Raw genomic sequence first — 23,223 nt, forward strand, 5'->3', positions numbered from 1 at the left:
ATTTGAGGTGATGTGATAAATCAAGTCAAAACAACATCGTTGCAAACAGACATATGCATGCACATGCCTCTGTCCATCCATCCATCCATCCATCCATCCATCTTCAACTACAGATAAGCGGTGCACAGATCAGTTACACTTAGACAGAGGGAGGGGGAGAGAGAGAGGGAGGGGGGGGAGAGAGAGAGAGAGAGAGAGAGAGGGAGGGAGGGCAGCGCAGAGGCTGTTCCTCTTCTTTTAAGCCTTTACAGCTTCCATCCACCTCCTCGAGCTCGAGACTACTGGAGACGCTCGCGCTGCCTCTCTCTCTCTTTCCCTCACGAGCGCCGCGATGCGCGATGGGTCAGGCGTGCGGACACGCGCTGCTCTGCCGTAGTTATCAGCACCACCCGGCGTCTGAGATGTAAGTGTAACTGTGTGTGTGTGTGTGTGTGAGTGAGAGAGAGAGAGAGAGAGAGAGAGAGAGAGAGAGAGAACGTGACCGGTTCGCTCGGATTCCTCCCCCTTCCCCGTCTAGTCTCTGATGCTTCCACGTTCTGTTTTTTTTCTTGCTTGCCCTTGGGTTGCGCGCGTGCTCTGGCGCCGGTATGCCTCGCGGCGTTTGTGTGCCTCATCATCAGCTCGCGCCAAACTTGTTTATGTTTATGTTAACGGCGGGAGTGCACGCGCTGATTTAACGGCGTTACGAGCTCGCGAACTGTGAGTCGGCAACTTCACTAGCCTCGTGCCTTTTGATGTTGCACACGCGCGTGTCTGTGTGTGTGTGTGTGTGTGTGTGTGTGAGAGATATTCAGTCTCAGTCTATTCAGCGTGGTAGTTATTATTTAGAAGAGGTCTAACGCCCAAGGACTGAAATCATTAAACATGAACAAATACAAACCTGTTCTGTTTTTTGAAATGTCTTCCAGTGTGTGTGTGTGTGTGTGTGTGTGTTTATTGCACTATTTGCTGTAGGTAAAGTGAACACAGGTGATTAATCACTATAGTTCTTATCATCAACATCATCATCATCATTATACACTGTGGGTAAAAGACCTGACTGATGTAGATTTGACATTAAACTGATTGTGATATAGAACTGATTCCGCTATAATATTGAACTTATTCTGCTCTGACACTGAATTAATTCTGGTGTGAAGCTGAACTGATTTTTCTCAGATGCTGAATTGTTTGTGCTCTGATACTGAACTGTTTCTGAGCTGTGTGAAGTCAGATGTGTGGTGCTGGCATACTTGAAAGCTGTGTGAATCAAGATATGTTATTTAACATCACACACATAAACATCACAGAAAAAATACAGTGGATTAGACTGGAAAATATGTCAAATCCACTAGATTCTGTGATTCAGGACAGTATCATATGTGTAGTGGTTAGTATAGTGTTGCTATTGTAAAGTATAGGCATTTACAAAAATATAAAAGAGTTTTGAAAATATGAATACAATAATACAGTGAATGGCTTGTCATTGTGAAAATAATAGTACTTTATGCTGTTCTATTCAGTTTAAAACACTAAAATATGTTTAGACAGTCAGAAGTGAATTAAGCATATTATTATTATTATTAGTAGTAGTAGTAGTAGTAGTATGGTAGAATGGGTCATTAACATGTCTCAGGTGTCTTTGCTCACATTCTGTTTATCCCATTTCACTGAGAGTCATGTGATGATGCTTGTGTGAAACACCACCTTCATTTTGTTTCAGCATGTTATTAATTAAGCAGAATCAATCATAGGGGATTAAACACAATCACTCTAAATTACACTTAATCTCCCGAGACTCACCACTCGTCCTCTCTCTGTTCTGTTCTGACTTCTTCTTTCATTTCAGGATTATTTTCAGAATTTGAACAGCACTTAGTAAATGAAATGTTTTATTATAATGATTAAAATGGATGTTTATTTCCTCTAGATTCTGTTTCAGATGAGGGTTAAACTCATCCAGGTGGCTTCAGGATTTAAATAAATGTTTCAGCTCATCAGCTGAAAAAAAGAGAGAGAATGTTTCCATCCTTTGCTATTCTGATGATCAGTAGAGCGACATTTTCTCTAAGAAATCATATGAATAAGTAACTAGGGAACAAGCTGACTACTGATAAATAAATCAATTACAAAGCCCTCTCTGTTTGGAAGGCTTCAAATAGTCATGTCTGTCTCAGTGAACTGAAGCAGTAAATTTGTTAAAATTTGTGATGGACATCCAGGTCATGTAAAAGTGTAACTTTTTAAGATTTACATGCAGTAAAATATCCAATAGTCACATATTGAAGAAGTATCTGTTTAGAGTGTATCCTCAAACATATATTAATCCTGACCTGAGTGAATTACACCGATCAGCCATAACATTATGACCACGGACAGGTGTAGTGAATAAGACTGATGATCTATTCATCATGGCACCTGTTAGTGGGTGGGATATATTAGGGAGCAAGTGAACATTTTGTCCTCAAAGTTGATGTTAGAAGCAGGAAAAGTGGACAAGAGTAAGGATTTGAGTGAGTGATCTCCAAAACTGCAGCTCTGGTGGGGTGTTCCCGGTCTGCAGTGGTCAGTATCTATCAAAAGTGCTCCAAGGAAGGAACAGTGGTAGACCAGTGACAGGGTCATGGGCGGTCAAGGCTCATTGATGCACGTGGGGAGTGAAGGCTGGCCCGTGTGATCCGATCCAACAGACGAGCTACTGTTGATCAAACTGCTGAAGAAGTTAATGCTGGTTCTGATAGAAAGGGGTCAGAATACACAGTGCAGGACAGTTTTGTTGCGTATGGGGCTGCATATCTGCAGACCGGTCAGGATGCCCATGCTGACCCCTGTGCACTGCTGAAAGCACCAACACTGGACACGTGAGCATCAGAACTGGACCACAGAGCAATGGAAGAAGGTGGCCTGGTCTGATGAATCACGTTTTCTTCTACATCACGTGGATGGCCGGGTGTGTGTGCATCTCTTACCTGGGGAACACATTGCACCAGGATGCACTATGGGAAGAAGGCGAGTCAGTAGAGGCAGTGTCCTGCTTTGGGCAATGTTCTGCAGGGAAACCTTGGGTCCTGCCATCCATGCAGATGTTACTTTGACACGTACCACCTACCACCTGTTACGGATCATGTACACTCTTTCATGGAAACGGTATTCCCTGATGGCTGTGGCCTCTTTCAGCAGGATATTGTGGCGGGACACAAAGCAGAAATGGTTCAGGAATGATTCGATGACCACAACAACCAGTTTGAGGTGTTGACTCCGCCTCCAAATTCCAAAGATCTCAATCCATTCCAGCATCTGTGGGATGTGCTGGACAAACAAGTCCCATCCATGGAGGCTCCACCTTGCAACTTACAGGACCTAAAGGATCTGCTGCAAACATCTTGGTGCTAGATCCCACAGCACACCTTCAGGGATCCTGTGGAGTCCATGCCTCAAGGGGTCAGGGCTGTTTTTGGGAGCAAAAGGGGGACCAACACAATATTAGGCTGTGTGTGTGTTTAAATGTGTATCCATCAGCCTCTCTTTATATTGTCAGGTGAGAACAGGAGATCATCAACACAAAACAAAAAACTATTCTAAGAGAGAAGCTCCAGTATTTCTGGATCATCATGATTTCTCACAACCTTCCTTGCTATTGCATATGAAGGACATAATAACACCAGTGGCTGTGTGAGGATCAGCTGGGTTCCCATGTGCAGTAGTGTGGCTGTGCAGTAGTGTGCTATTGTTACATCAGTGAGGTACAATAACATGCTGCTGCAGATCTTTATGAGATGTTTTATAGTGAGCAGCTGGTTGTTGTTACCTGGTGCTCATGTGATTGTTGGTTGTGTGTGTGTGTGAGAGAGTGAGATGATGTCCTGAAGCTCTCACTGATTTTTAAACGCAGTAGTGGTCAGTTCTCTGAGCCTGAGGACATGGTTATTTACTTACTTACTTGATTTCTCTCTCTCTCTCTCTCTCTCTCTCTCTCTCTCTCTGTCAGGGTTAGTTCTAGGGCTTAGGATTAGGGATAAGAGATAGGGTTGGATAGGGTTTGGACTAGGGATTTTTTTTTAAAAACCAAATAATACTCCTAAGCATATTCTCTTAAATTAATTCCCTTTAAATTAAATTTTGGAAACCAAGCCTGTAGAGTTTTACTCCATCATAATTCATCTTCTTCTTTTGTTTAGTCATTGATAGAACCATTGGTTCAAGGGTTCAAGCAGTAGTTTAGTGGTTAAGGTGTTGGGCTACCTGATCAGATGGTTGTGAGTTTAAAACCCAGGGCCACAAAACTGCTGCTGCTGAGCCCCTGAGGCCCTTAACCCCTTAATTGCTCAGTTGTATAAATGAGATAAATGTACGTTGCTCTGGATAACAGCGTCTGTCAAATGGCAGAAATGTAAGACCAGTGAGTTTTAAATTCTGTACTCCATACTTTATAAAAGATTTACTCAGATGAGTCGTCCCCTTCTGTTTAGTGATATTAACCTCATTAAAATGGCTTCTTGACACTTTCTTAACTCCTCAATTTCACACACAGTGTCAACTCTCTGAAATGAACCCAAAAAAGCAGTTCTAATTCAATGTGAGTCTCAGCCCTGAAACTCCCTAAAATTTCTTCAATGGAGATTGAATTCTTTGAACTTTATGAAAGTCTTTGTTCTTTCTGAAACTGTAGAAATGAATGGAATATAATTCAACTGTTCAGACTTAATCTGTGAATGTTTCCTTCTAATTTCTTGAATGTCTCAGCTATACTCAAAGTATCTGTGTTGCCTCATGAAAATGAATTCCTTGTGTACAGATTCTAAAAAAACGAATAAGCTGTGAATGAATTAGTGCCTTAAATGTATGCTCTGGATGATCACTAGTCTTAAACAGTGAACCATGTTCCTTAAAATATACTGTAGTTTGGATCTTTTTAGTCCTCATTATGGTTTATGTAAAGTACACTGTGGAGTCTAAAAAATTAATCTTGTTTACATGAAATGATCAAAAGATGCCTTATTATCATGCCACATTCCAAATATTTGTTATGTATAATTATCTATAATAAAATAACGGAAGATTTGGACACTTAGAGAAGTCTCCCATTTTGCCATGTAGATATTCACATGAACCTTTCACCCTTAGCTGACCCCTGAATCTGTAACAAACTGAAAAACGTCAGACTTTTTTCTAATAACTGATCAACAGGACATTGTGGGTCTGAATAGCAGTCATGTGTGTATTGCATGAAGGCCAAGTGCTATATTAATGTTAGTATGTAAACTTTCGATATCAACCACTATTGATTTTGTGAAACAGGAGTAATGAAATAATCCTACTGTGCTGTTGTAGGTCCCACTGTCACAATCTGAGACTGAAAGGTGACCCTGGGTATATCTCAGAAGGAGTCAACTATGTTTATGAAATTTTTGATAAAAGATAAAATAGTCTTATTCTAGGTGGATTGGGACTCATTAAATGATGATTTTGTTTCTTATTCATACTTTAATTGTGTTTGGCTTCAAATAAATATTGCTGCATATACATGATTACAATCCATGATCTTTTTATCAGCTTTTATCAGCCAGTTTATTAATAATAGTTTTTTTCTATTATAACATGTCTTATGTGATGTTAAACTATAAGTAAAAGAAAACAAGTGATCTACCACTGTATTATTCTGCTTCTCATGAAAATTTCAGTATAAAAAATAAAAATTCTGTAAATTGTACATACTACAAAATAACCGAACAATTTTTAATTGTGTAGAGTTTAATACACATGGACGTCCCTAGGATGCTCTTTACTCTCCACCTTAGAAACTGAAATAAAAGTCAAACCTCTACTCAGTAACTCCTCCTGTGGACCTGACAACTGGCATGTTTTAGATTAATTGGTGGTACTATGGTATTTTTTTTTCTTCTTTGAATCATGCTCTTCCTGTGAAATGTTGTTGATGATTAGGGAGTAAGTTAAAAATGAATCACTGTTGTGTTGATAATAGCAACAAGGAAAGGTTCTTGTGTATGAGGAAAATATATAATGCACATGTTCTCATTAACATACGGAACACTTCTATTTTTGTAGCAGTTTATAAACTAACGCTAAATGAGAATTAGCAGTGTTGTTATTATAATACATCTGGAAGTTACATCTGGACTTTAGTGAGTCTGTAAATGAGATCTGTGGCTCCAAAATCATTCAGATGTATTTGAGTTGATGATCAGTGAGCATGTCGATCAGTCATGCTAATCCTAGTCTGTGCTAATCCAATGAGCCTTTTGAGTTCAGTCAGAAAAATTTCCACTGTGTGGGGACACGACTGTGTTTCTCCTGAAACAGTCCTTCTAACAAATGACATTACAATCCCAGAAGAGTTTGAGCAGGCTGATCAATGAGCATGCTAATCACTCATGCTAATCTGATGAGTGGTCTGACAAATTCTTCAGTTTGTCAGCTCACTACAATCCCTCTCATATCCTTTTTTTAATGTATTAATCAGTTAATGAATAAATCATTGTTGAGTTCAGCGTTACTGAATTCACTCGTCAGTTTCACAACCAATGACAATCTACCAGCATGGGGTCTGACTGTGTTTCTCCTCAACCTTCAAAAAAATCACAACAATTTCCCAGATGTGATATTAGCATGCTAATCAAGGGGCATGCAAATCAGTGTGAACGCTAATCAGCCAGCATGCTAATCAGACCTACAGATGTGAGGAGTGTTCCAGAAGCTGCCGGATATCACGACTGAGGAGTTCAGAGGCTGTGGATGCAAGTGCAGTTTTATTTGAAACAGTATAACACCATCAACCAAAACCGTGAAGCAAGAACCATGAACCATAAAAAGAAACAAAAACATGCAGCGAGGCTGTGGAACACACAGTGACTGACACACAAGAATGACTAAACCTTGACAATGATACATACAGAAGCTGGGACTTGAGAAGGGGTAGTAGTGCTGATTCGGGGTAACAGCTCAGGTGTGGGGGATCACAGGGACATGTGAAGGTGTACAGGTAATAAAAGCTCAGCATCAATTCCACCTTAACCATACCCATGGATAAATCTCCTTTATTCTGTTCTGCTTTTTTTTGAGAGAGTGATATTTAGTTTTTATTTCTCTGTCTCTTTGTCTCTGAATGTGATATCATGTACACGGTTATTATTCATAAATCACCTGTAACAAACAGAATCTCAGCCAATCAGAGCCTCATGCTTCTTTAATATCGTCCCAGCTGACTGCTATTTAATACAAAGCAGAACTAATGAAGTTTCTGAATAAATCCTTCAGATTCATACGCACTTCAATAACCATCCTAAACTCTAACCCTTCATGGCACACATGAATGTTCTGAATGTAAAAGATTTATTTTTGCCATTAAATCCCAAAATCCATTTGATATCGTTTTTCTGTAACAGTTACAGTTACATACTGTACTCCAGCGTATCTGTGATTTGTGATTGCTACAGAACGAGTGGACCAGCCTGTGATTTGCAGCCATATGAGGTGCAGCCATAGTTTCACAACAATATAAAAATAAAAGCAGTGTGTAACTGTAGTGCGTCTGTACAGCTGAGGAGATGAAGAGACTCACTAACAGACAGGATCCCAGTGGTACAGAAACCCTTTATTTCAACTGCTCATTTTTTTTTTTGATGAAACTTTATTAATATTGTGTTATTTTCAAACATCAAATCTCTAGAATTATAATAGATCATAAATAATGAATAACTGTAGAGTCGCATCCATACAGTAAAGTTATGTTTAATTGATATGCACTCACTTTCCTCTGATGTGATGCCCTACAGTATTTCTCCTGTTTATTTAATACATTTCACTCCAAACCTCAGCCTCACATACATACATAATAAACCATGCATTTACTGATCACATAAAAAAACACTTCAGTTTACTAATCTGACTTGCAAAACAGTGATATAATCATGTGTGAACAAACTGCAGACCTGGCAACCCTGTAGATCAGACATTGATGCAGTAAGGGTGTGGTTTTTTTTTTTACCTTTTATTATGAAAATTCATTAATGTATAGATCATGTTAAAGTACGTCAGTGAGGAGGTAACCTTGAGATTATACACGTCAGTATTCGGGCCTCACACTGAAGCAGTACTTGGACGTTAGGTGAAAGTTACACACATGGGGCAGAGTTTGTCTAAAACAGAGGTGTGTGTCCATCACACTTGATTGTGATCTTGGCTCGAGTGAGGAGCAGTGTTATAGTCCAGCTCCACTGTCTGACACGTTTATGTAATCACAATATGTCATGCTGAAACAAGGTATTCAGCAAACACAAGCATAAATCAGTTTAATGGCAATATAAGAACATTAACACCAGCTAAGATAAAGAGAGATGTTAGAGAGAGAAGGTACAGAGAATGGATGATGAAGATGATGAAGGACAGAGCTCATGTTGCTACCACACATTAAAGTACAGTGTAGGAAACACAGCTCCCACAGTGCATTACATTAGCCTGGCTGATATAGAATACCCACAATGCACTGCAGCATTCATAAGGGTTAGAGGACTATTTTGGCAACAGGTTAAATCTTATGTTAAAAGATTGACCTTTGACCCCTGTTTGAGATTAATCAGGCTCATTGATATTGAAGGATCATCAAGATCAAGTGTGTTAGTGTGTGTGTTCTTTGTGTGTCCCCGTGTGTGTGTATGTGTGTGTGTTATGTCTGGATGTGGTTGCTAGGATGATGGCGTGTTTATGGACCTCTTGGTCAGGTATTTGATGAAGCTCAGAGCTCACACACACACACACACACACAGGAATCTGGTGTTGAAGCTTGAGGCAGCACTCAGAATGTCTTATTTGGAAAAAAAGACAGACACAAGATCTCTCTCTCTCTCGCTCTCTTTCTCAGGAGAATCACTCCTTGTCATTCTTCTTCTTGTTCAAATAGATTCATGTATTCAGTATGACAGCTGTTCTTGCAGAACGTGTCTTGACAGTTCAATTTCCTGCACACACACACACACACACACACACACACACACACACACACACTGCTCATACCAGACAAGAGATCATTTATCTGGGAATAATTCTTCTTTCTATTTTCTGCCTGAAGACTGTCATGCTACTCTCTCTCTCTCTGTTTCTGTGTCCATCAGACAAAATATATAACAATAAAATAATTTATTTATTTTATTATACTGAAGTTACATCACCTGTGTAATGAGGAATGATGAAACTGTGCTGTTGTACAAGAGTAAACACACACACATACACACACACACACACACACACACATACACACACATAACACACCCAGTGTGTGGTCTCTTCATGCACAGAATAAAGCATCGAGCTGTTGCTCTGTTTTTTTCTCTCGCTCATCATTTGCTTGTTTTTTACATCTGAGTAAAAGAGATGTTTATGACACTTTCTCACCAGTTGCCTAGCAACTATTACAGGTAGCCAACATTATCATTAGGACCGTAAATCTACCCTTATATGCTGCCTGTGTGTTTTACAGTGGTGGCTGTGTGACAGTTTAGTCATGCAGAGTGATTCCTTAGTGACGGGGTTATAAAAGCAACGGAGACTTGATCCAGCTGTGTGAGGAAAACAGCAGGAGGTTTCACAGAAATTTTATTTAAGCAGATTTATTTCATGTGAAACCTGTTTATAAAGTCAGTGAAATTGGTGGAGGTCAGGGTCAGGGGGCGGGGTTAGGGCATGTAGATTATTTAATTAATATTCCATAAAACTTATTTAGCTTGAAATTAAAATTGTCTTCGTTTTTAGTTTCAAAATGAACAAATCAAACATTTGAACAAAACAATTAAATAAATGAATTCTTGAGTTAGAGCTTGTGTTTTCCTTTTTTGTAAACACCTACAAACCCATACAGAATCATTATAAATGATAATGTTGTAACTACTCCATAATGTAGCAGGTTGGACACAGACACACAGGAGGCAGAAATAGAAAAAACAAGTGCTCTCTCATTTGTGAAAGAGTGGAGTCACCACAAGCTTTAGGACAAGGGGGCTACAGAGCAGGGCTGAACAGTGACAAGGCAGGACCCAGGGAGCTCCATGGGGAACAGCACGTCTGGGGAGCATAGTAACAGCTACAACAGCTAGCAACAGCTTACTAGAAAAAGAGGCATAAAACAGCAAAGACTACCAGAAAGATTTACTTACCTGATTGTGTCTGCTGCAGCCTTTTAGACTACTCTGGCTTTTGCTGGAGGGTGAAGCGCTGCAGCTGCAATCAGCGTTGAGCATTGAGGACCTTCGGGTATTACAGGTGGTCTGTCCACATGGGTGAGTACATGTGCTAATGCCCAGGTAGACAGCTGCAAGCTGGTGATGAGATCTTTGGACAATATCTATCACGTACACAAAATCACTGGAACTCCAAAGGGGAACCAGAGCTAGTACCACTCAAGTATCAAGAGTGGATAAAATGCATGATCTTCCCAGTTGCACCATCAAGCCAGCCACCTAGGGAAGGAGAAAACTGTTAAAGACTGAAACTTGTATTTTTGGCTGTTCAGGTTAGGGGAGTCCAGAAGGGCTGAGACTGGCCTGCCATCCATCTCAATGGTGGGGTCAAAGTGTGGAGTGCATACCAAACCAACTGGGACTTATGAGCTTGCTGCTGGAGTTGGAGGGTCCATAAGCTTGGCAAGCATCAGTGCACATTCTGTTGACATGGTGTTCATGCCCACATTCTCTGCTACTGTAGCTAGAGTAGGCTAAGCACAGGCACACAGAAAACAAAGCTAGAGAAAAGAAGCACTCTTATTTTATGGGCAGTAGTGTAAGAGATAGAAAGAAGTGATATTAAGCTGTGCTAATAGCTCAGGCCACCTAGGAAGATGGCCCAACAACGCCATGCAGTGCCATGTGCCTGATGACAATGACGCTCACTACTAGTCAACAACTTTTGCAGAAAAGACAGTAGCATCGATTACCAACTTTTGCCAGGTCACTTTATACACCTGTCTGTGTCTGCTGTCTTCTGTTATACACCCCTGGCTTCTGCTGGAGGGTGAAGAGCTGTGGCTACAATCATTGGCTACTCTACCTTGCACCATATATCTTCATGCTGTCCACAACAAGTGGGATGACAGTCTACAAGGAGTGTGCCTGCTTAGCTGTATGTGGGCAGTGGCTCTGCCATCAGACTACTCCAATCATTTGATTGGATGTTAGCTTGCCCCTGAGGCCTTACAGGTGGTCTGGGCAGGCAAGAGAGTGTACGCAACTCTCAGCAGGTAGCTGTCCATAAACTGTACAGAAATTTGTGATCGCCTCAGTCCCCTTTAAATTTATATAAAAATTGGCGGTAGTACAGTGGAATGCTGCAATAAGTTGATCCTACCCTGTTAATCAAACCTTTATTTTATTTTATTTATTTATTAATTTATTATTTTTTACTATTATACCGTCACTGGGGGCTGAGTCCCCCTTAAATGAAAATTCGTTATTCGTTGCAATCCTGTATGAAACAATAACTGGTGTTCCTGATGGTCGAGCTGTACACTGAAAATATTTTCGTATACCGAGGTCAAATTCGAATCGAATAATGAAAATTCAAACACAGGGGTAGTCGAGGACCGAGGTACCACTGTATATTTTTGTTCAGGCTTGTTAGGGGGTCTCACTCCAGGAGGACTGAGACTAGCCTTCCATCCACCACACCAGAGATGAAGGGTGCATTGGGTAGTATGAAGCACACAACCAGGATTTGTCAGCCTGCCCCATAGGCTGGGTAGGCATCATTACCCATCCCCGGCCCACTCTCAACCAGCCAAGCACCATGACGCTAAATACTAGCTAACAGGAAAAAGATAGGAAGTGAGCTCTGAGTGTAAACTATCTGGTCATCAACTTTAAGCAAAGAAATAGAAGCATAATTCAGCACTTATCAACAAAAAACTTTTCTTGCTTATCTATGTCTGGTGCACCCTTTTATAATTCCTGGCTTCTGCTGGCGGGTGAAGAGCTGCGGCTGCAATCATTAGCCTCCAGCCGTGTGTGCTTCTGCTGCCCCACCTTGCAGCCATGTGCCTTCATGCTGTCCACAACAAGCGGGGTGCTGAAACGGAGCTGTCTCTTCAGCACCAGGACGGCAGTCATGCGAGGAGTGTGTGTGCTTGACTGTGTGTGGGCGGCATTTCAATTACGATTCATTCATTAAATCACTGAACAATATAAAAACATTTAAAACTAGACTTCAGGTCTCAGCAGTCTTTAAAAACAGCTTTTTATTATCACTTTTAAGAAGAAGAAGAAGAAGCTTTTTGAAATTGTCATTTCAACCACATATAGCTGACGCAGTACATAGTGAAATGAAACAAGGACCCTGGTGCTACATAAACATACAGCATATAATTACACACAGAACAACAACACAGAGCTAGGACAGGAGTTAGTCCTGGCCACATAAAGTGCAACGTGTGCAACAAGGTGCAAACAGAGCAAAGACAAGACAAGGTGCAAACAGAGCAAAGACAAGACAAAAACAGTGCAAAAACAGGACAGGACACATAGCACCAAGGAAGAACATGTGCAGTGAAACAAAATGTAATGATATGCAATCTTGAGAAACTGTAAAAACCAGATATCTAAAAACATATATGATTGTAATATATGTAGAACAGCATGACAATATGTATTTGTGCAAAAATGCAGTAGCAGCGGTTGAAGTAGTACAAATAAGAAATAACATTATAGCTGCGGTTGAAACATTTTAACAGCAGATGAAGTAGTGCAAATAAGTAGTAAACATAATATTTGTGAGTCTGTTCACACAGGTGTGTGTGTGTGTGAGAGAGAGAGAGAGTTTGGTACAGTTCAGTCCTGGGTGTTGAGGACCCTGATGGCTTGAGGGAAGAAACTGTTACACAGTCTGGTTGTGAGGGCCTGAATGCTTCGGTACCTCTTTCCAGACAGCAAGAGGGTGAAGAGTGTGTGTGAGGGGTGTGTGGGGTCATCCACAATGCTGCTGGCTTTGCGGATGCAGCGTGCAGTGTAAAGGGAAGCGAGACTCCGATGATCTTCTCAGCTGTCCTCACTATCCACTAAAGGGTCTTTTGATCCGAGACGGTGCCGTTCCCAAACCAGGCAGTGATGGAGCTGACCAGGACACTCTCAGTGGTCCCTCTGTAGAACAGTCAGGATGGGGGGAGGGAGATGGACTTTCCTTAGCCTCCTCAGGAAGTAGAGGTGCTGCTGGTCTTTCTTGGTGATGGAGCTGATGTTGAGTGACCAGGTGAAGTTCACCAAGGAATTTGGTGCTTTTGACGATCTCCACAGAGGATCCGTCGATGGACAGCGGAGAACGGTCACACTGTGCTCTCCTGAAGTCAACAACCATCTCTTTAGTCTTGTCTAGTCTTGTCTTGTCTCGACATTCAGGGACAGATTCTTGGCTTTACACCCAGCTGTTAGTTGTTGCACCTCCTCTCTGTATGCTGACTCGTTGTTCTTGCTGATGAGACCCACCACGTGGTTGGAGCTGTGCATTGCTGCACAGTCGTGAGTCAGCAAAGTGAACAGCAGTGGCTGAGCACACAGCCCTGAGGAGCTCCAGTGCTCAGTGTGGTGGTGCTGGAGATGCTGTTCCCGATTCAGACTGACTGAGGTCTCCCAGGCATGAAATCCAGGATCCAGTTGCAGAGAGAGGTGTTCAGGCCCAGCAGGCTCAGCTTCTCAATCAGGTGCTGAGGGGTGATTGTGTTGAATGCTGAACTAAAGTCTATGAACAGCATTCGTATGTATGAGTCCTTATCGTCCAGGTGGGTTAGGGCCAGATGGAGGGTTGTGGTGATGTCATTGTCTGTGGAGCAGTTAGGATGAAACGCGAACTGCAAGGGGTCCAGTGAGGATGGTAGCTGGGTCTTGATGTGCCTCATGACGAGCCTCTCGAAGCATTTCATCACGATTGGTGTGAGTGCGACAGGACGATAGTCATTGAGGCATGAAACTGTAGACTTCTTCGGCATGGGGACGATGGTCGTTGTCTTGAGGCAGGTAGAAACAACGGCGCTGCTCAGGGAAATGTTGAAGATGTCAGTAAAGACATCAGCTAGCTGTTCTGCACATTCCCTGAGCACTCTGCCAGGAATGTTGTCTGGTCCAGAAGACTTACATGGGTTATCTCTGCATAGAGTTCTCTTCACTTCAGCCGTGGAAAGACAGAGCACCTGGTTGTTAGGAGGAGGGATGGTCTTCCTTGCTGCTACGTTGTTCTGTGCCTCAAAGCAAGTGTAGAAGTCGTTCAGCGCATCTGGGAGGGAGGTGTCACTGTCACAGGCAGGTGATGTGGCCTTGTAGTTCATGATTGCCTGAATGCCCTGCCACATGCATCGGGAGTCTCCGATGTCCTGGAAGTGGCCGTGGATTCTCTGGGCATGTGCGCGCTTCACCTCTCTGATGGCTCAGGACAGTTTGGTCCTTGCTGTTTTTAAGGCCGTCTTGTCCCTTGCTCTGAAGGCAGGGTCTCTCAACTTCAGAAGAGCACGCATTTTTGCAGTCATCCACAGCTTTTGGTTGGAGCGTGTGTTGATGGTCTTGGAGACGGTCACTTCATCGATGCACTTGCCGATGTAGCCGGCCACTGATGCCGTGTACTCCTCCAGCTGATTGAGTCGCCATTGGTTGCAACCTTCCTGAACATGTGCCAGTAAGTGCACTCAAAACAGTCCTGAAGAGCAGAGGCTCCTGCTGGCCAGGTTTTAAACTGTTTCAGAACCGGGTTAGAGTGTCTGATGAGTGGTCTGTATGCTGGAATTAGCATAACAGAGATGTGGTCTGAGTAGCCGAGGTGGGGGCAGGGCTCCGCACTATGTGCACCGGGAATGTTTGTGTATACAAGATCCAGCATGTTCGCCCCTCTCGTTGCAAAGTCCACATACTGGTGGAATCTTGGGAGCACTGTTTTGAGATTTGCATTATTGAAATCTCTGGCGATAATAAACAGACCGTTGGGGTGAGCATTGTGCAGATCGCTAATAGCCCCTAGAGATCACATAGTGCCTCCTTAGCATTAGCACTTTGGGGAATGTACACACCGAAAATGAAAGCAGTGGTGAATTCCCGGGGTAAATAAAACGGTCTGCATCTAACAGTCACAAACTCCACTAGTGATGAACAGTAACTAGAAACAAGCACAGATTTCTTGCACCAATCCATGTTGATGTAAACACGCACACCACCACCGCAAGTCTTACCATACAGAGCTGCATTTCTGTTGGCGGCATCCGGAACTCTGTCGCTGAGCCATGTCTCCGTAAAACAAATATGCAGCAGTCTCTGTACTCATGCCGTGTAGTTAGCTGGAGTCGGATGTAGTCCAGTTTATTGTTCAGTGAGCAAACATTGGACAGAATAATGTACGGGAGAGCCGGCCGGCTAGGGTTTGTTTTTAGCCTAGCATGAACACCCACCCATTTTCCATGCTTCCTCTGCATAGAGTACCGCTTGCAACGTCCTCTCTTCCGGCCACTGGCATCAGGCGACACAGAGGACTGAAGGCCTAGTTTTTGCAGCAAGCCGAGGACGCGAATTTACCCGAGTACATCATCATGCAAGTAAGAAATTGCATGATTTCCGTACTTTAGTATCGTCTGGCGGTCATATACATGAACACCACTGTCTTTGGTGTCCATGCACCTTGAGATTCGGGCTAAAACAAACAAAAAAACCCCTATATAACATATATTTATGTTTATATAATATATCACATATATTGATATATCACTGAACAATATAAAAACATTTAAAACTAGACTTCAGGTCTCGGCCGTCTTTAAAAGCAGCTTTTTCTTCTATAACCTAAATAATCTAAAATGCAGTTTTACTCACGCTTAGTGTCATTTATTTTGTGTGAGAACCGGTTAACTAATCTGAAGTTTAGCTAAATAATATAAGTAAAGAATAAATAAGTTAGTAAATATATAGTGTAAGCTTGAGGTCAGGGTAACAAGGCGGAGTTAGTGCTGGTAAATTTAGATAAAAGTAAAGAAGAGGAAAAAGTTTAAATTCTTACACATGATGCTGGATAATTCTCACCTGTTAGATAATCAACAGTCTGTCTCATTCTTCTTTTTATTCATGCTGAAAAAAAACCTATATTATTTGTGATTATTCTCTTCATCACTGAGCGATTTTATTCTTTTTTGAGATATTTTCATGTGATGGTGTGAGGTGTGTTTCAGATCATTAGCATCACAGTTAGAATTATGTTCTTATTTTACAAACACCAGGAGCCACCAGGAACTGGAGTGTGAGGTTTCCCTTTACAGTTTCCTTCTTTATTATTTTTTAATAGAGCATTAATGTTAGCTAGAGGAATGCCTAAAGCTTCTCAGAGCATGAAGAAGCTGAAATGGAAACAGATCCGACTGGAATCTGATTTGTGTTCATCAGCATGCCTTCTGAGTAAATCTTCACTGATGTTGTTAGCCTTTAGAAAAGAAACAGAGACGTAAATCAGCAAGGATTGCCAGGATACTTTGCTCACCTATCTGTGTCTGCTGGACTCCCCTGAGCTGCTGGAGGGTGAAGAGCTGCAATCATTGGCCACCCCACCTTGCAGCCACTTGACATCAAGTGGGGTTCTGGAACAGAGCTGTCTTTTCAGCACCAAGACAGAACTCATGCAAGGAAGACTTTTCTAAGGTAGTACACATGGGCTGTCCAGGAGACGGAGTGTTTGTGACAACATCTAGGTAGACAGCTGCAAACTGGTGATGTAGATCTAGGATGAAGTTCATCAGGTGCTGGAAAGTCACTGGAGTCCAAATGGGAGCATGGACTAGTGCCACTTGCTAGTATCCCTTTGTGGGGTCAAATGTGGCTATAATACAGGCTCTCCCCCGTCACTCCACCCAGAAGGCAGCAACTGAAATCTGTGTTGAAGTCATTGTGGCTGTTTGGGTCAGAGTGCTTCCAGAGTCCAGGAGGTCTGAGACCAACATGGAATACACCTCAGTAGAGGTGTGTGGGTTTGATGTGGGGAGCACATACTCAGAAAAACAGGGTTTGCCAGCTTGCTTTAGTTGCAGTGGGGAAAGGGAAGGTGAGAGAGCAAATAGTGTAAGTGAGGTGTACTGTTATTGAAATCTACTGGCAAGACCCAGGAAGCACCATTAAGGGGATGCAGTGTCTGAGGAGTGAAGTCCTCTGTGCTGTCATCAGCTTCTAGCAAAGTAACAGAATCAAAAATCTACATTAGTTACCAAAAAACTTTTCTTGCTTATCTATGTCTGCTGCACCCTTTGATACTTCCTGGCTTCTCCTAGCGGGTGAAGAGCTGTGGCTGCAATCATTAGCCTCCAGCCATGTGTGCTTCTGCTGCCCCACCTTGCAGCCATGTGCCTTCATGCTGTCAAAAAAAATGGGGTGCTGAAACGGAGCTGTCTCTTCAGCACCAGGACGGCAGTCGTGTAGGACGGCAGGTGTGTTTCAGATCATTAGCATCACAGTTAGAATTATGTTCTTATTTTATAAACACCAGGAGCCAAACTGGAGTGTGTTAGATTTACATCTTTCTGTTTTTTTAATTGTGTTAATGTGAGCTAGAGACACATCTAAGAAGCTGAAACAGATCAGACGGAGAATTGGATTTGTGTTCATCAGAATGACATCTGAGTAGTCTGAGTAGAAGAGAGAACCTGAAACGTTTAGCCATGACAGTGGAATGTGAGGAATTCCTCCTGGTTTGTCTGTCAGATACACACACACACACACACACATACATGCATTATTTATTAGCATTTAGAGCTGCATTCTGTATCACTTCCCTCTTTATTCTCCATAAAGCACTGCACTCCACTGACCATCTTCCAATCCCGACTCCATGCTGAATTTTTCCCACATCCCAACCCACTTTATCCAGTTCTTTAAAAGATCTCTATCTCTCTGAGGTGTTCTAATATGGAAAATGTGAATGTGCAAGATTTTTGCTTCATGGAGGAATATACTGTATAGGAATAAAGCAGAAATCCCACATAATGATTAGGAAAAACAGGGCATGTCTAAGTCAGAGCCGGAATTCTAGGTTATTCCCAAGTTCATGAGAACACAGAACTCTACTTGCTTTCTATATTTCAGAATTAAGAATATCTTACTCCAGTTGAGAATTCCAGGTCATATTTTGGGATTTTCCTGACAGTACAGATTTCTCCAGGATGTTATTGCTGTGCTTTAGGCTTTAGAGCGGCAGTATGCAACAACAGAATGGTCCAGTTGCATGGATGCATATGAATGAAGCAGTTTCTTAGTTTTTAATACTATTGACTATGACATGGGGAAAATACACACACACACTTCTCTGTCCAGTTTTCACCATTTACCAAGCTTTGTGTTCCAAATCAGACCTGAGAAAAAAAATCGTTCTGGAGTGATGTCTCTCACCCTGGAGCTTGTCTCTGCTCCACTGTTTTAACTGTTTTTTAACACTAATTAGAGTGTTAATACAGACTCATCCTCTGTGAGTTTCAGCGCAGCCTCCAGCTTGTCTCTGCTCCACTGCTGAGTATCTGATGGGTTATTAGAAAGTCAGCACATGTCGTGACCTCAGGGTTATAATGTATTGTCTGGTATTTTGCTCAAAAATGACATGACTTTATTCTCCTGTGGGAAGAAATACAGGTCTACTGAACCAGTGTGTGTGTAAAAAAAACACTTCTCACACTCTCGACCAGAGATGGGTAGTAACGAATTACATTTACTTCGTTATATTTACTGGAGTAAATTTTTTGGGTAACTTGTACTTTTAGAGTATTTTTAAAGATGTGTACTTTTACTCTTACTCAAGTACATTTTTAGTGAAAAAAAAATACTTTTACTTCGCTACATTTGGCGGCGTTCCTCCGTTACTGTCAAATGGTAATAATTAATATGAGCTTTTTAAAATATTATTTTTAAATAATGGCTTGTTCACAAGTCACGTGAGATGTTGGAGAGGCTGCTTCGTGAGAGGCTGTTACGGATCTCCCGCTTACGCTTAGCGCATTTAGAGGAAGATGATGAAGCTGAAGCAGAGGAAGATGTGTGCGAGTTAACGGAGGAAGATGACCCATGACCTCAAGTTCAGTCTATGTTTGCACTCCAAGATGTCAAAAAGAATAGTTTCATAATGCGATGCATGCTGTGTTCACCAAAACCGACTGACATCACAGCGTACAAGAACTCCAGCTCCAACCTGAAAAAACACAGAGCAGTTAGGCCTATTTCAACCCTATTAATGGTAACTATGGGCATTGACCTTATTTTAACAGCACATTTCTCACACTGTCCAAATGTTTTTCCTCATATGCCCTCTCGTGCAAGCAATGACCAATATCTTGTGAACCCTACAAACAACAAAGTGAAAGTGAAAATAAAGACAGAGTTAACTGTTAGAAAAACACCTGGGTGTGTTTGAGATTTTATTGCAAATGACAAGTCATGTAATGTTAATGTGGCCATCACTGGACTGAGATACTTTACTTCCTTTACTTACTATAGGCTACTTTACTTCAACCTATGTTTTATATAAGCAGAACAAAGAGATTTTTAAGGAGAGGTGTGTGAAAGCTCTCCAAGGAGTTTGAAATTCTGGGTTTTCGCTTTATATCAATCAGATGAGCAGTAACTAGTAACTAGCTACTTGAGTAGTTTTTTCATTGGATACTTTTTTACTCTTACTCAAGTAACTATTAAGATTGTTACTTTTACTTGAGTAAATATTTCCATAAGTACTTGTACTTTTATTTGAGTACAGATTTTGGATACTCTACCCACCTCTGCTCTCGACTCAGAAGCTCATTTTAATGCCCATGTGGAAAACTGGATGCTGAGATGAGAAACGTTTGATAAGAAAATGTACATAAATAACAAAACAAAACATATTCTTCAAAACAGAAGTATTTATTTTAATTTTTTTAGACTTAAAATTAACATTAATTAGCATTAGCATCGTGACATTAGCAGGCTGCATGTAGTGAACTGAGGTTTCCAGTGCACAGACGTATCGAAGGTGCTAGTGTGGTTTATCAGAAGTCCTGATTAAACCTTGAGAAGTAACAGGCACAGTCCTGTGAGTGGTGTGCGATGGGAATCGGCCCGACGTTCCTGTCTTTCCCGTTTCAGCGTCTGTTCCTGTGTGTAAGGCAGCCAGAAATGCTGGATTCTGAAGCTCTGAAACTTCGATTTGTTTTGCAGCATTTTTTATGCTCTGATCCTTAAACAATCAGGAAGATGCCACTTCATGCGTTTCGTGGATTTGCACATTTTCCAGAATGATTGCATTTGTATTTTGGGTTTATGGTTTGATTCTTCCACTGCACCTCCAGCTTTCTCTGTTTTTTTTTCTTTGAGAAACAGAAAGCCCTGTGCAATCTCCTGCAATTTCAGATATGACTGTATTACATTTTCCACTCCTGGGAGACATGGTACATCAGGCAGAAGCTAAACACAGATTAGTCTTTTAGTGTTTTAGTCTCAGACCTTAAATGCTTTTTAATGGCAGTAACGCTGATCAGTTAAGCTGCGAGCCCAGCGGCTTTCAGATTACTGTGAGCAGACACGCTGAGCCTGAAGCTGCTGTGTGAGTCTCAGAGTGTCCAGAGAAACACATGCAGGAGAAACATAAAAGTCAGAAAAATGAGAAAAATAGAGGGAGAACAATTTCTGAATTTTATCAACATTTATAAATAATATTTAATACATGTTAATACATGTGAGTTATGAAATAATGAAGAAAGTAAAGATAGTAATTATGGAATCTGTTCATGTTGAACATTAGCATGTCTCTTTCTGACCTGAAGTACAGCTGTGATTTAGTTTCTGAGGTTTGAAGGGTGTTGATGTGCCGCATGTTCGTGCTTCATGTTATGGGTTTGGATGGAAACACTGGAAAGCTGAGAAAACTTCCAAGATTCTGACTTGGAATTGTGCTACACTACAGTTAGATGTGAACCTCTTCATCCCAGACACGAGGCTGATTAATTCATTAACACTCAATTAGCACAGACCCGCCTTCTGTCTGTTTCAGTGGAGACTTTCAGAGACTTTTAATTAAGAAATAAGAAGAAATTAAGAAAAATTCTTAATGAAATTATTTAATTACATGACATAGAAGTTAAAATACTTACAGACCTGAGCAGTTGTCTTTATTCTGGTGTGTGTGTGTGTATATACACTGAACAAAATTATGTGTTGCACTGCCTCACGCAGTGCAACACATCTCCTTCGCATAGAGTTGATCAGGTTGTTGATTGTGGCCTGTGGAATGTTGGTCCACTCCTCTTCAATGGCTGTGTGAAGTTGCTGGATATTGGCAGGAACTGGAACACGCTGTCGTATACGCAGATCCAGAGCATCCCAAACATGCTCAATGGGTGACATGTCCGGTGAGTATGCTGGCCATGCAAGAACTGGGATGTTTTCAGCTTCCAGGAATTGTGTACAGATCCTTGCAACATGGGGCCGTGCATTATCATGCTGCAACATGAGGTGATGGTCGTGGATGAATGGCACAACAATGGGCCTCAGGATCTCGTCACGGTATCTCTGTGCATTCAAAATTCCATCAACAAAATGCACCTGTGTTCGTTGTCCATAACATACGCCTGCCCATACCATAACCCCACCGCCACCATGGGCCACTCCATCCACAGCGTTGACATCAGCAAACCGCTCACCCACACGACGCCATACACACTGTCTGCCATCTGCCCTGTACAGTGAAAACCGGGATTCATCCGTGAAGAGAACACCTCTCCAAAGTGCCAGACGCCATCGAATGTGAGCATTTGCCCACTCAAGTCAGTTACGATGACGAACTGCAGTCAGGTCGAGACCCCGATGAGGATGACGAGCATGCAGATGAGCTTCCCTGAGACGGTTTCTGACAGTTTGTGCAGAAATTCTTTGGTTATGCAAACCGATTGTTGCAGCAGCCGTCCGGGTGGCTGGTCTCAGACGATCTTGGAGGTGAAGATGCTGGATGTGGAGGTCCTGGGCTGGTGTGGTTACACGTGGTCTGCGGTTGTGAGGCCGGTTGGATGTACTGCCAAATTCTCTGAAACGCCTTTGGAGACGGCTTATGGTAGAGAAATGAACATTCAATTCACGGGCAACAGCTCTGGTGGACATTCCTGCAGTCATCATGCCAATTGCACGCTCCCTCAAAACTTGCGACATCTGTGGCATTGTGCTGTGTGATAAAACTGCACATTTTAGAGTGGCCTTTTATTGCGGTCAGCCTAAGGCACACCTGTGCAATAATCATGCTGTCTAATCAGCATCTTGATATGCCACACCTGTGAGGTGGATGGATTTTCTCGGCAAAGGAGAAGTGCTCACTAACACAGATTTAGACAGATTTATGAACAATATTTGAGAGAAATAGGCCTTTTGTGTACATAGAAAAAGTCTTAGATCTTTGAGTTCAGCTCATGAAAAATGGAGCAAAAACAAAAGTGTTGCGTTTATAATTTTGTTCAGTGTATATTAATGTTTGTTTGTGTGTGTATTAGTGTTTGTTTTTGTTTGTGCATGTGTTTTTTTTTGTGTGTGTGTGTGTTTAAGTGCTTAAACTGAATAAATGGTACATAACTGTCTCCTTGCATAAAACTTCACCATCACTACAATAATGCATGATTTAAATGTGTTTATTATCAGAGGAGTGTGTGTCTCCACACCCCAGTGACTGTTACAGCTGCTTACACAAAATTAATCACCACCTTCTGACCAATCACAATCCAGAACTCAGAAGCAGTGTGGTTTAAATACTGATACACTTAAAGATACTAATATTGATATAATTAAAGATTAAAAACACAGCAGACAGAAGAGTGAGTGATGACGCAGTGAGACAGGTTCAACCAGTGGCATTTAAAAACACAGCATTATGCTAATATTGTGAACTTTCAGGTTAGATGATTAGTATGGCATGAAAATGTATTAGCATCAAATGTCTACTGTACACACACACACACACACACACACACACACACACCATGGTTTCTGTTGTCTCTGTGTGTCGTAACACAATTTTTAATGAATAATAAAAAGTGGTTAAGACCATCATCAAGACTCATCATTATGATAAATGTCATCTTCACCTTCAGTCGTTTTTATTTAGCACCAAACAAAAAGGTGCGTGTGTGTTTGTGTGTGTGTGTGTGTGTGTGTGTGTGTGTGTATGTGTGTGTGTGTGTGTGTGTGATGTTGGAGCCTAATATTGATCATGAGTGAGTCATCAGTTGGGAATTGTGTT

General features: G+C 41.7%; 1 protein-coding gene across 3 annotated transcripts in view; it reads left to right on the forward strand.

Annotated features, from left to right (window-relative positions):
• The first annotated feature begins 250 nt into the window (after positions 1-250).
• The window catches only part of LOC131367872 (cGMP-dependent 3',5'-cyclic phosphodiesterase), a 221,786-nt gene continuing 198,813 nt past the window's right edge, over positions 251-23,223 (forward strand). The window contains exon 1 of one of the 3 annotated variants that reach the window (XM_058413487.1): positions 251-403. In XM_058413487.1, coding sequence (XP_058269470.1) covers positions 339-403 — 65 coding nt within the window. In that variant the 5' untranslated portion in view covers positions 251-338. The remainder of the gene's footprint in view (positions 404-23,223) is intronic. The other 2 variants (XM_058413479.1, XM_058413485.1) reach the window with 2 other exon arrangements.

This window comes from Hemibagrus wyckioides, linkage group LG17 (assembly GCF_019097595.1).
Source record: "Hemibagrus wyckioides isolate EC202008001 linkage group LG17, SWU_Hwy_1.0, whole genome shotgun sequence".
In the NCBI taxonomy this organism is placed as follows: domain Eukaryota; kingdom Metazoa; phylum Chordata; class Actinopteri; order Siluriformes; family Bagridae; genus Hemibagrus; species Hemibagrus wyckioides.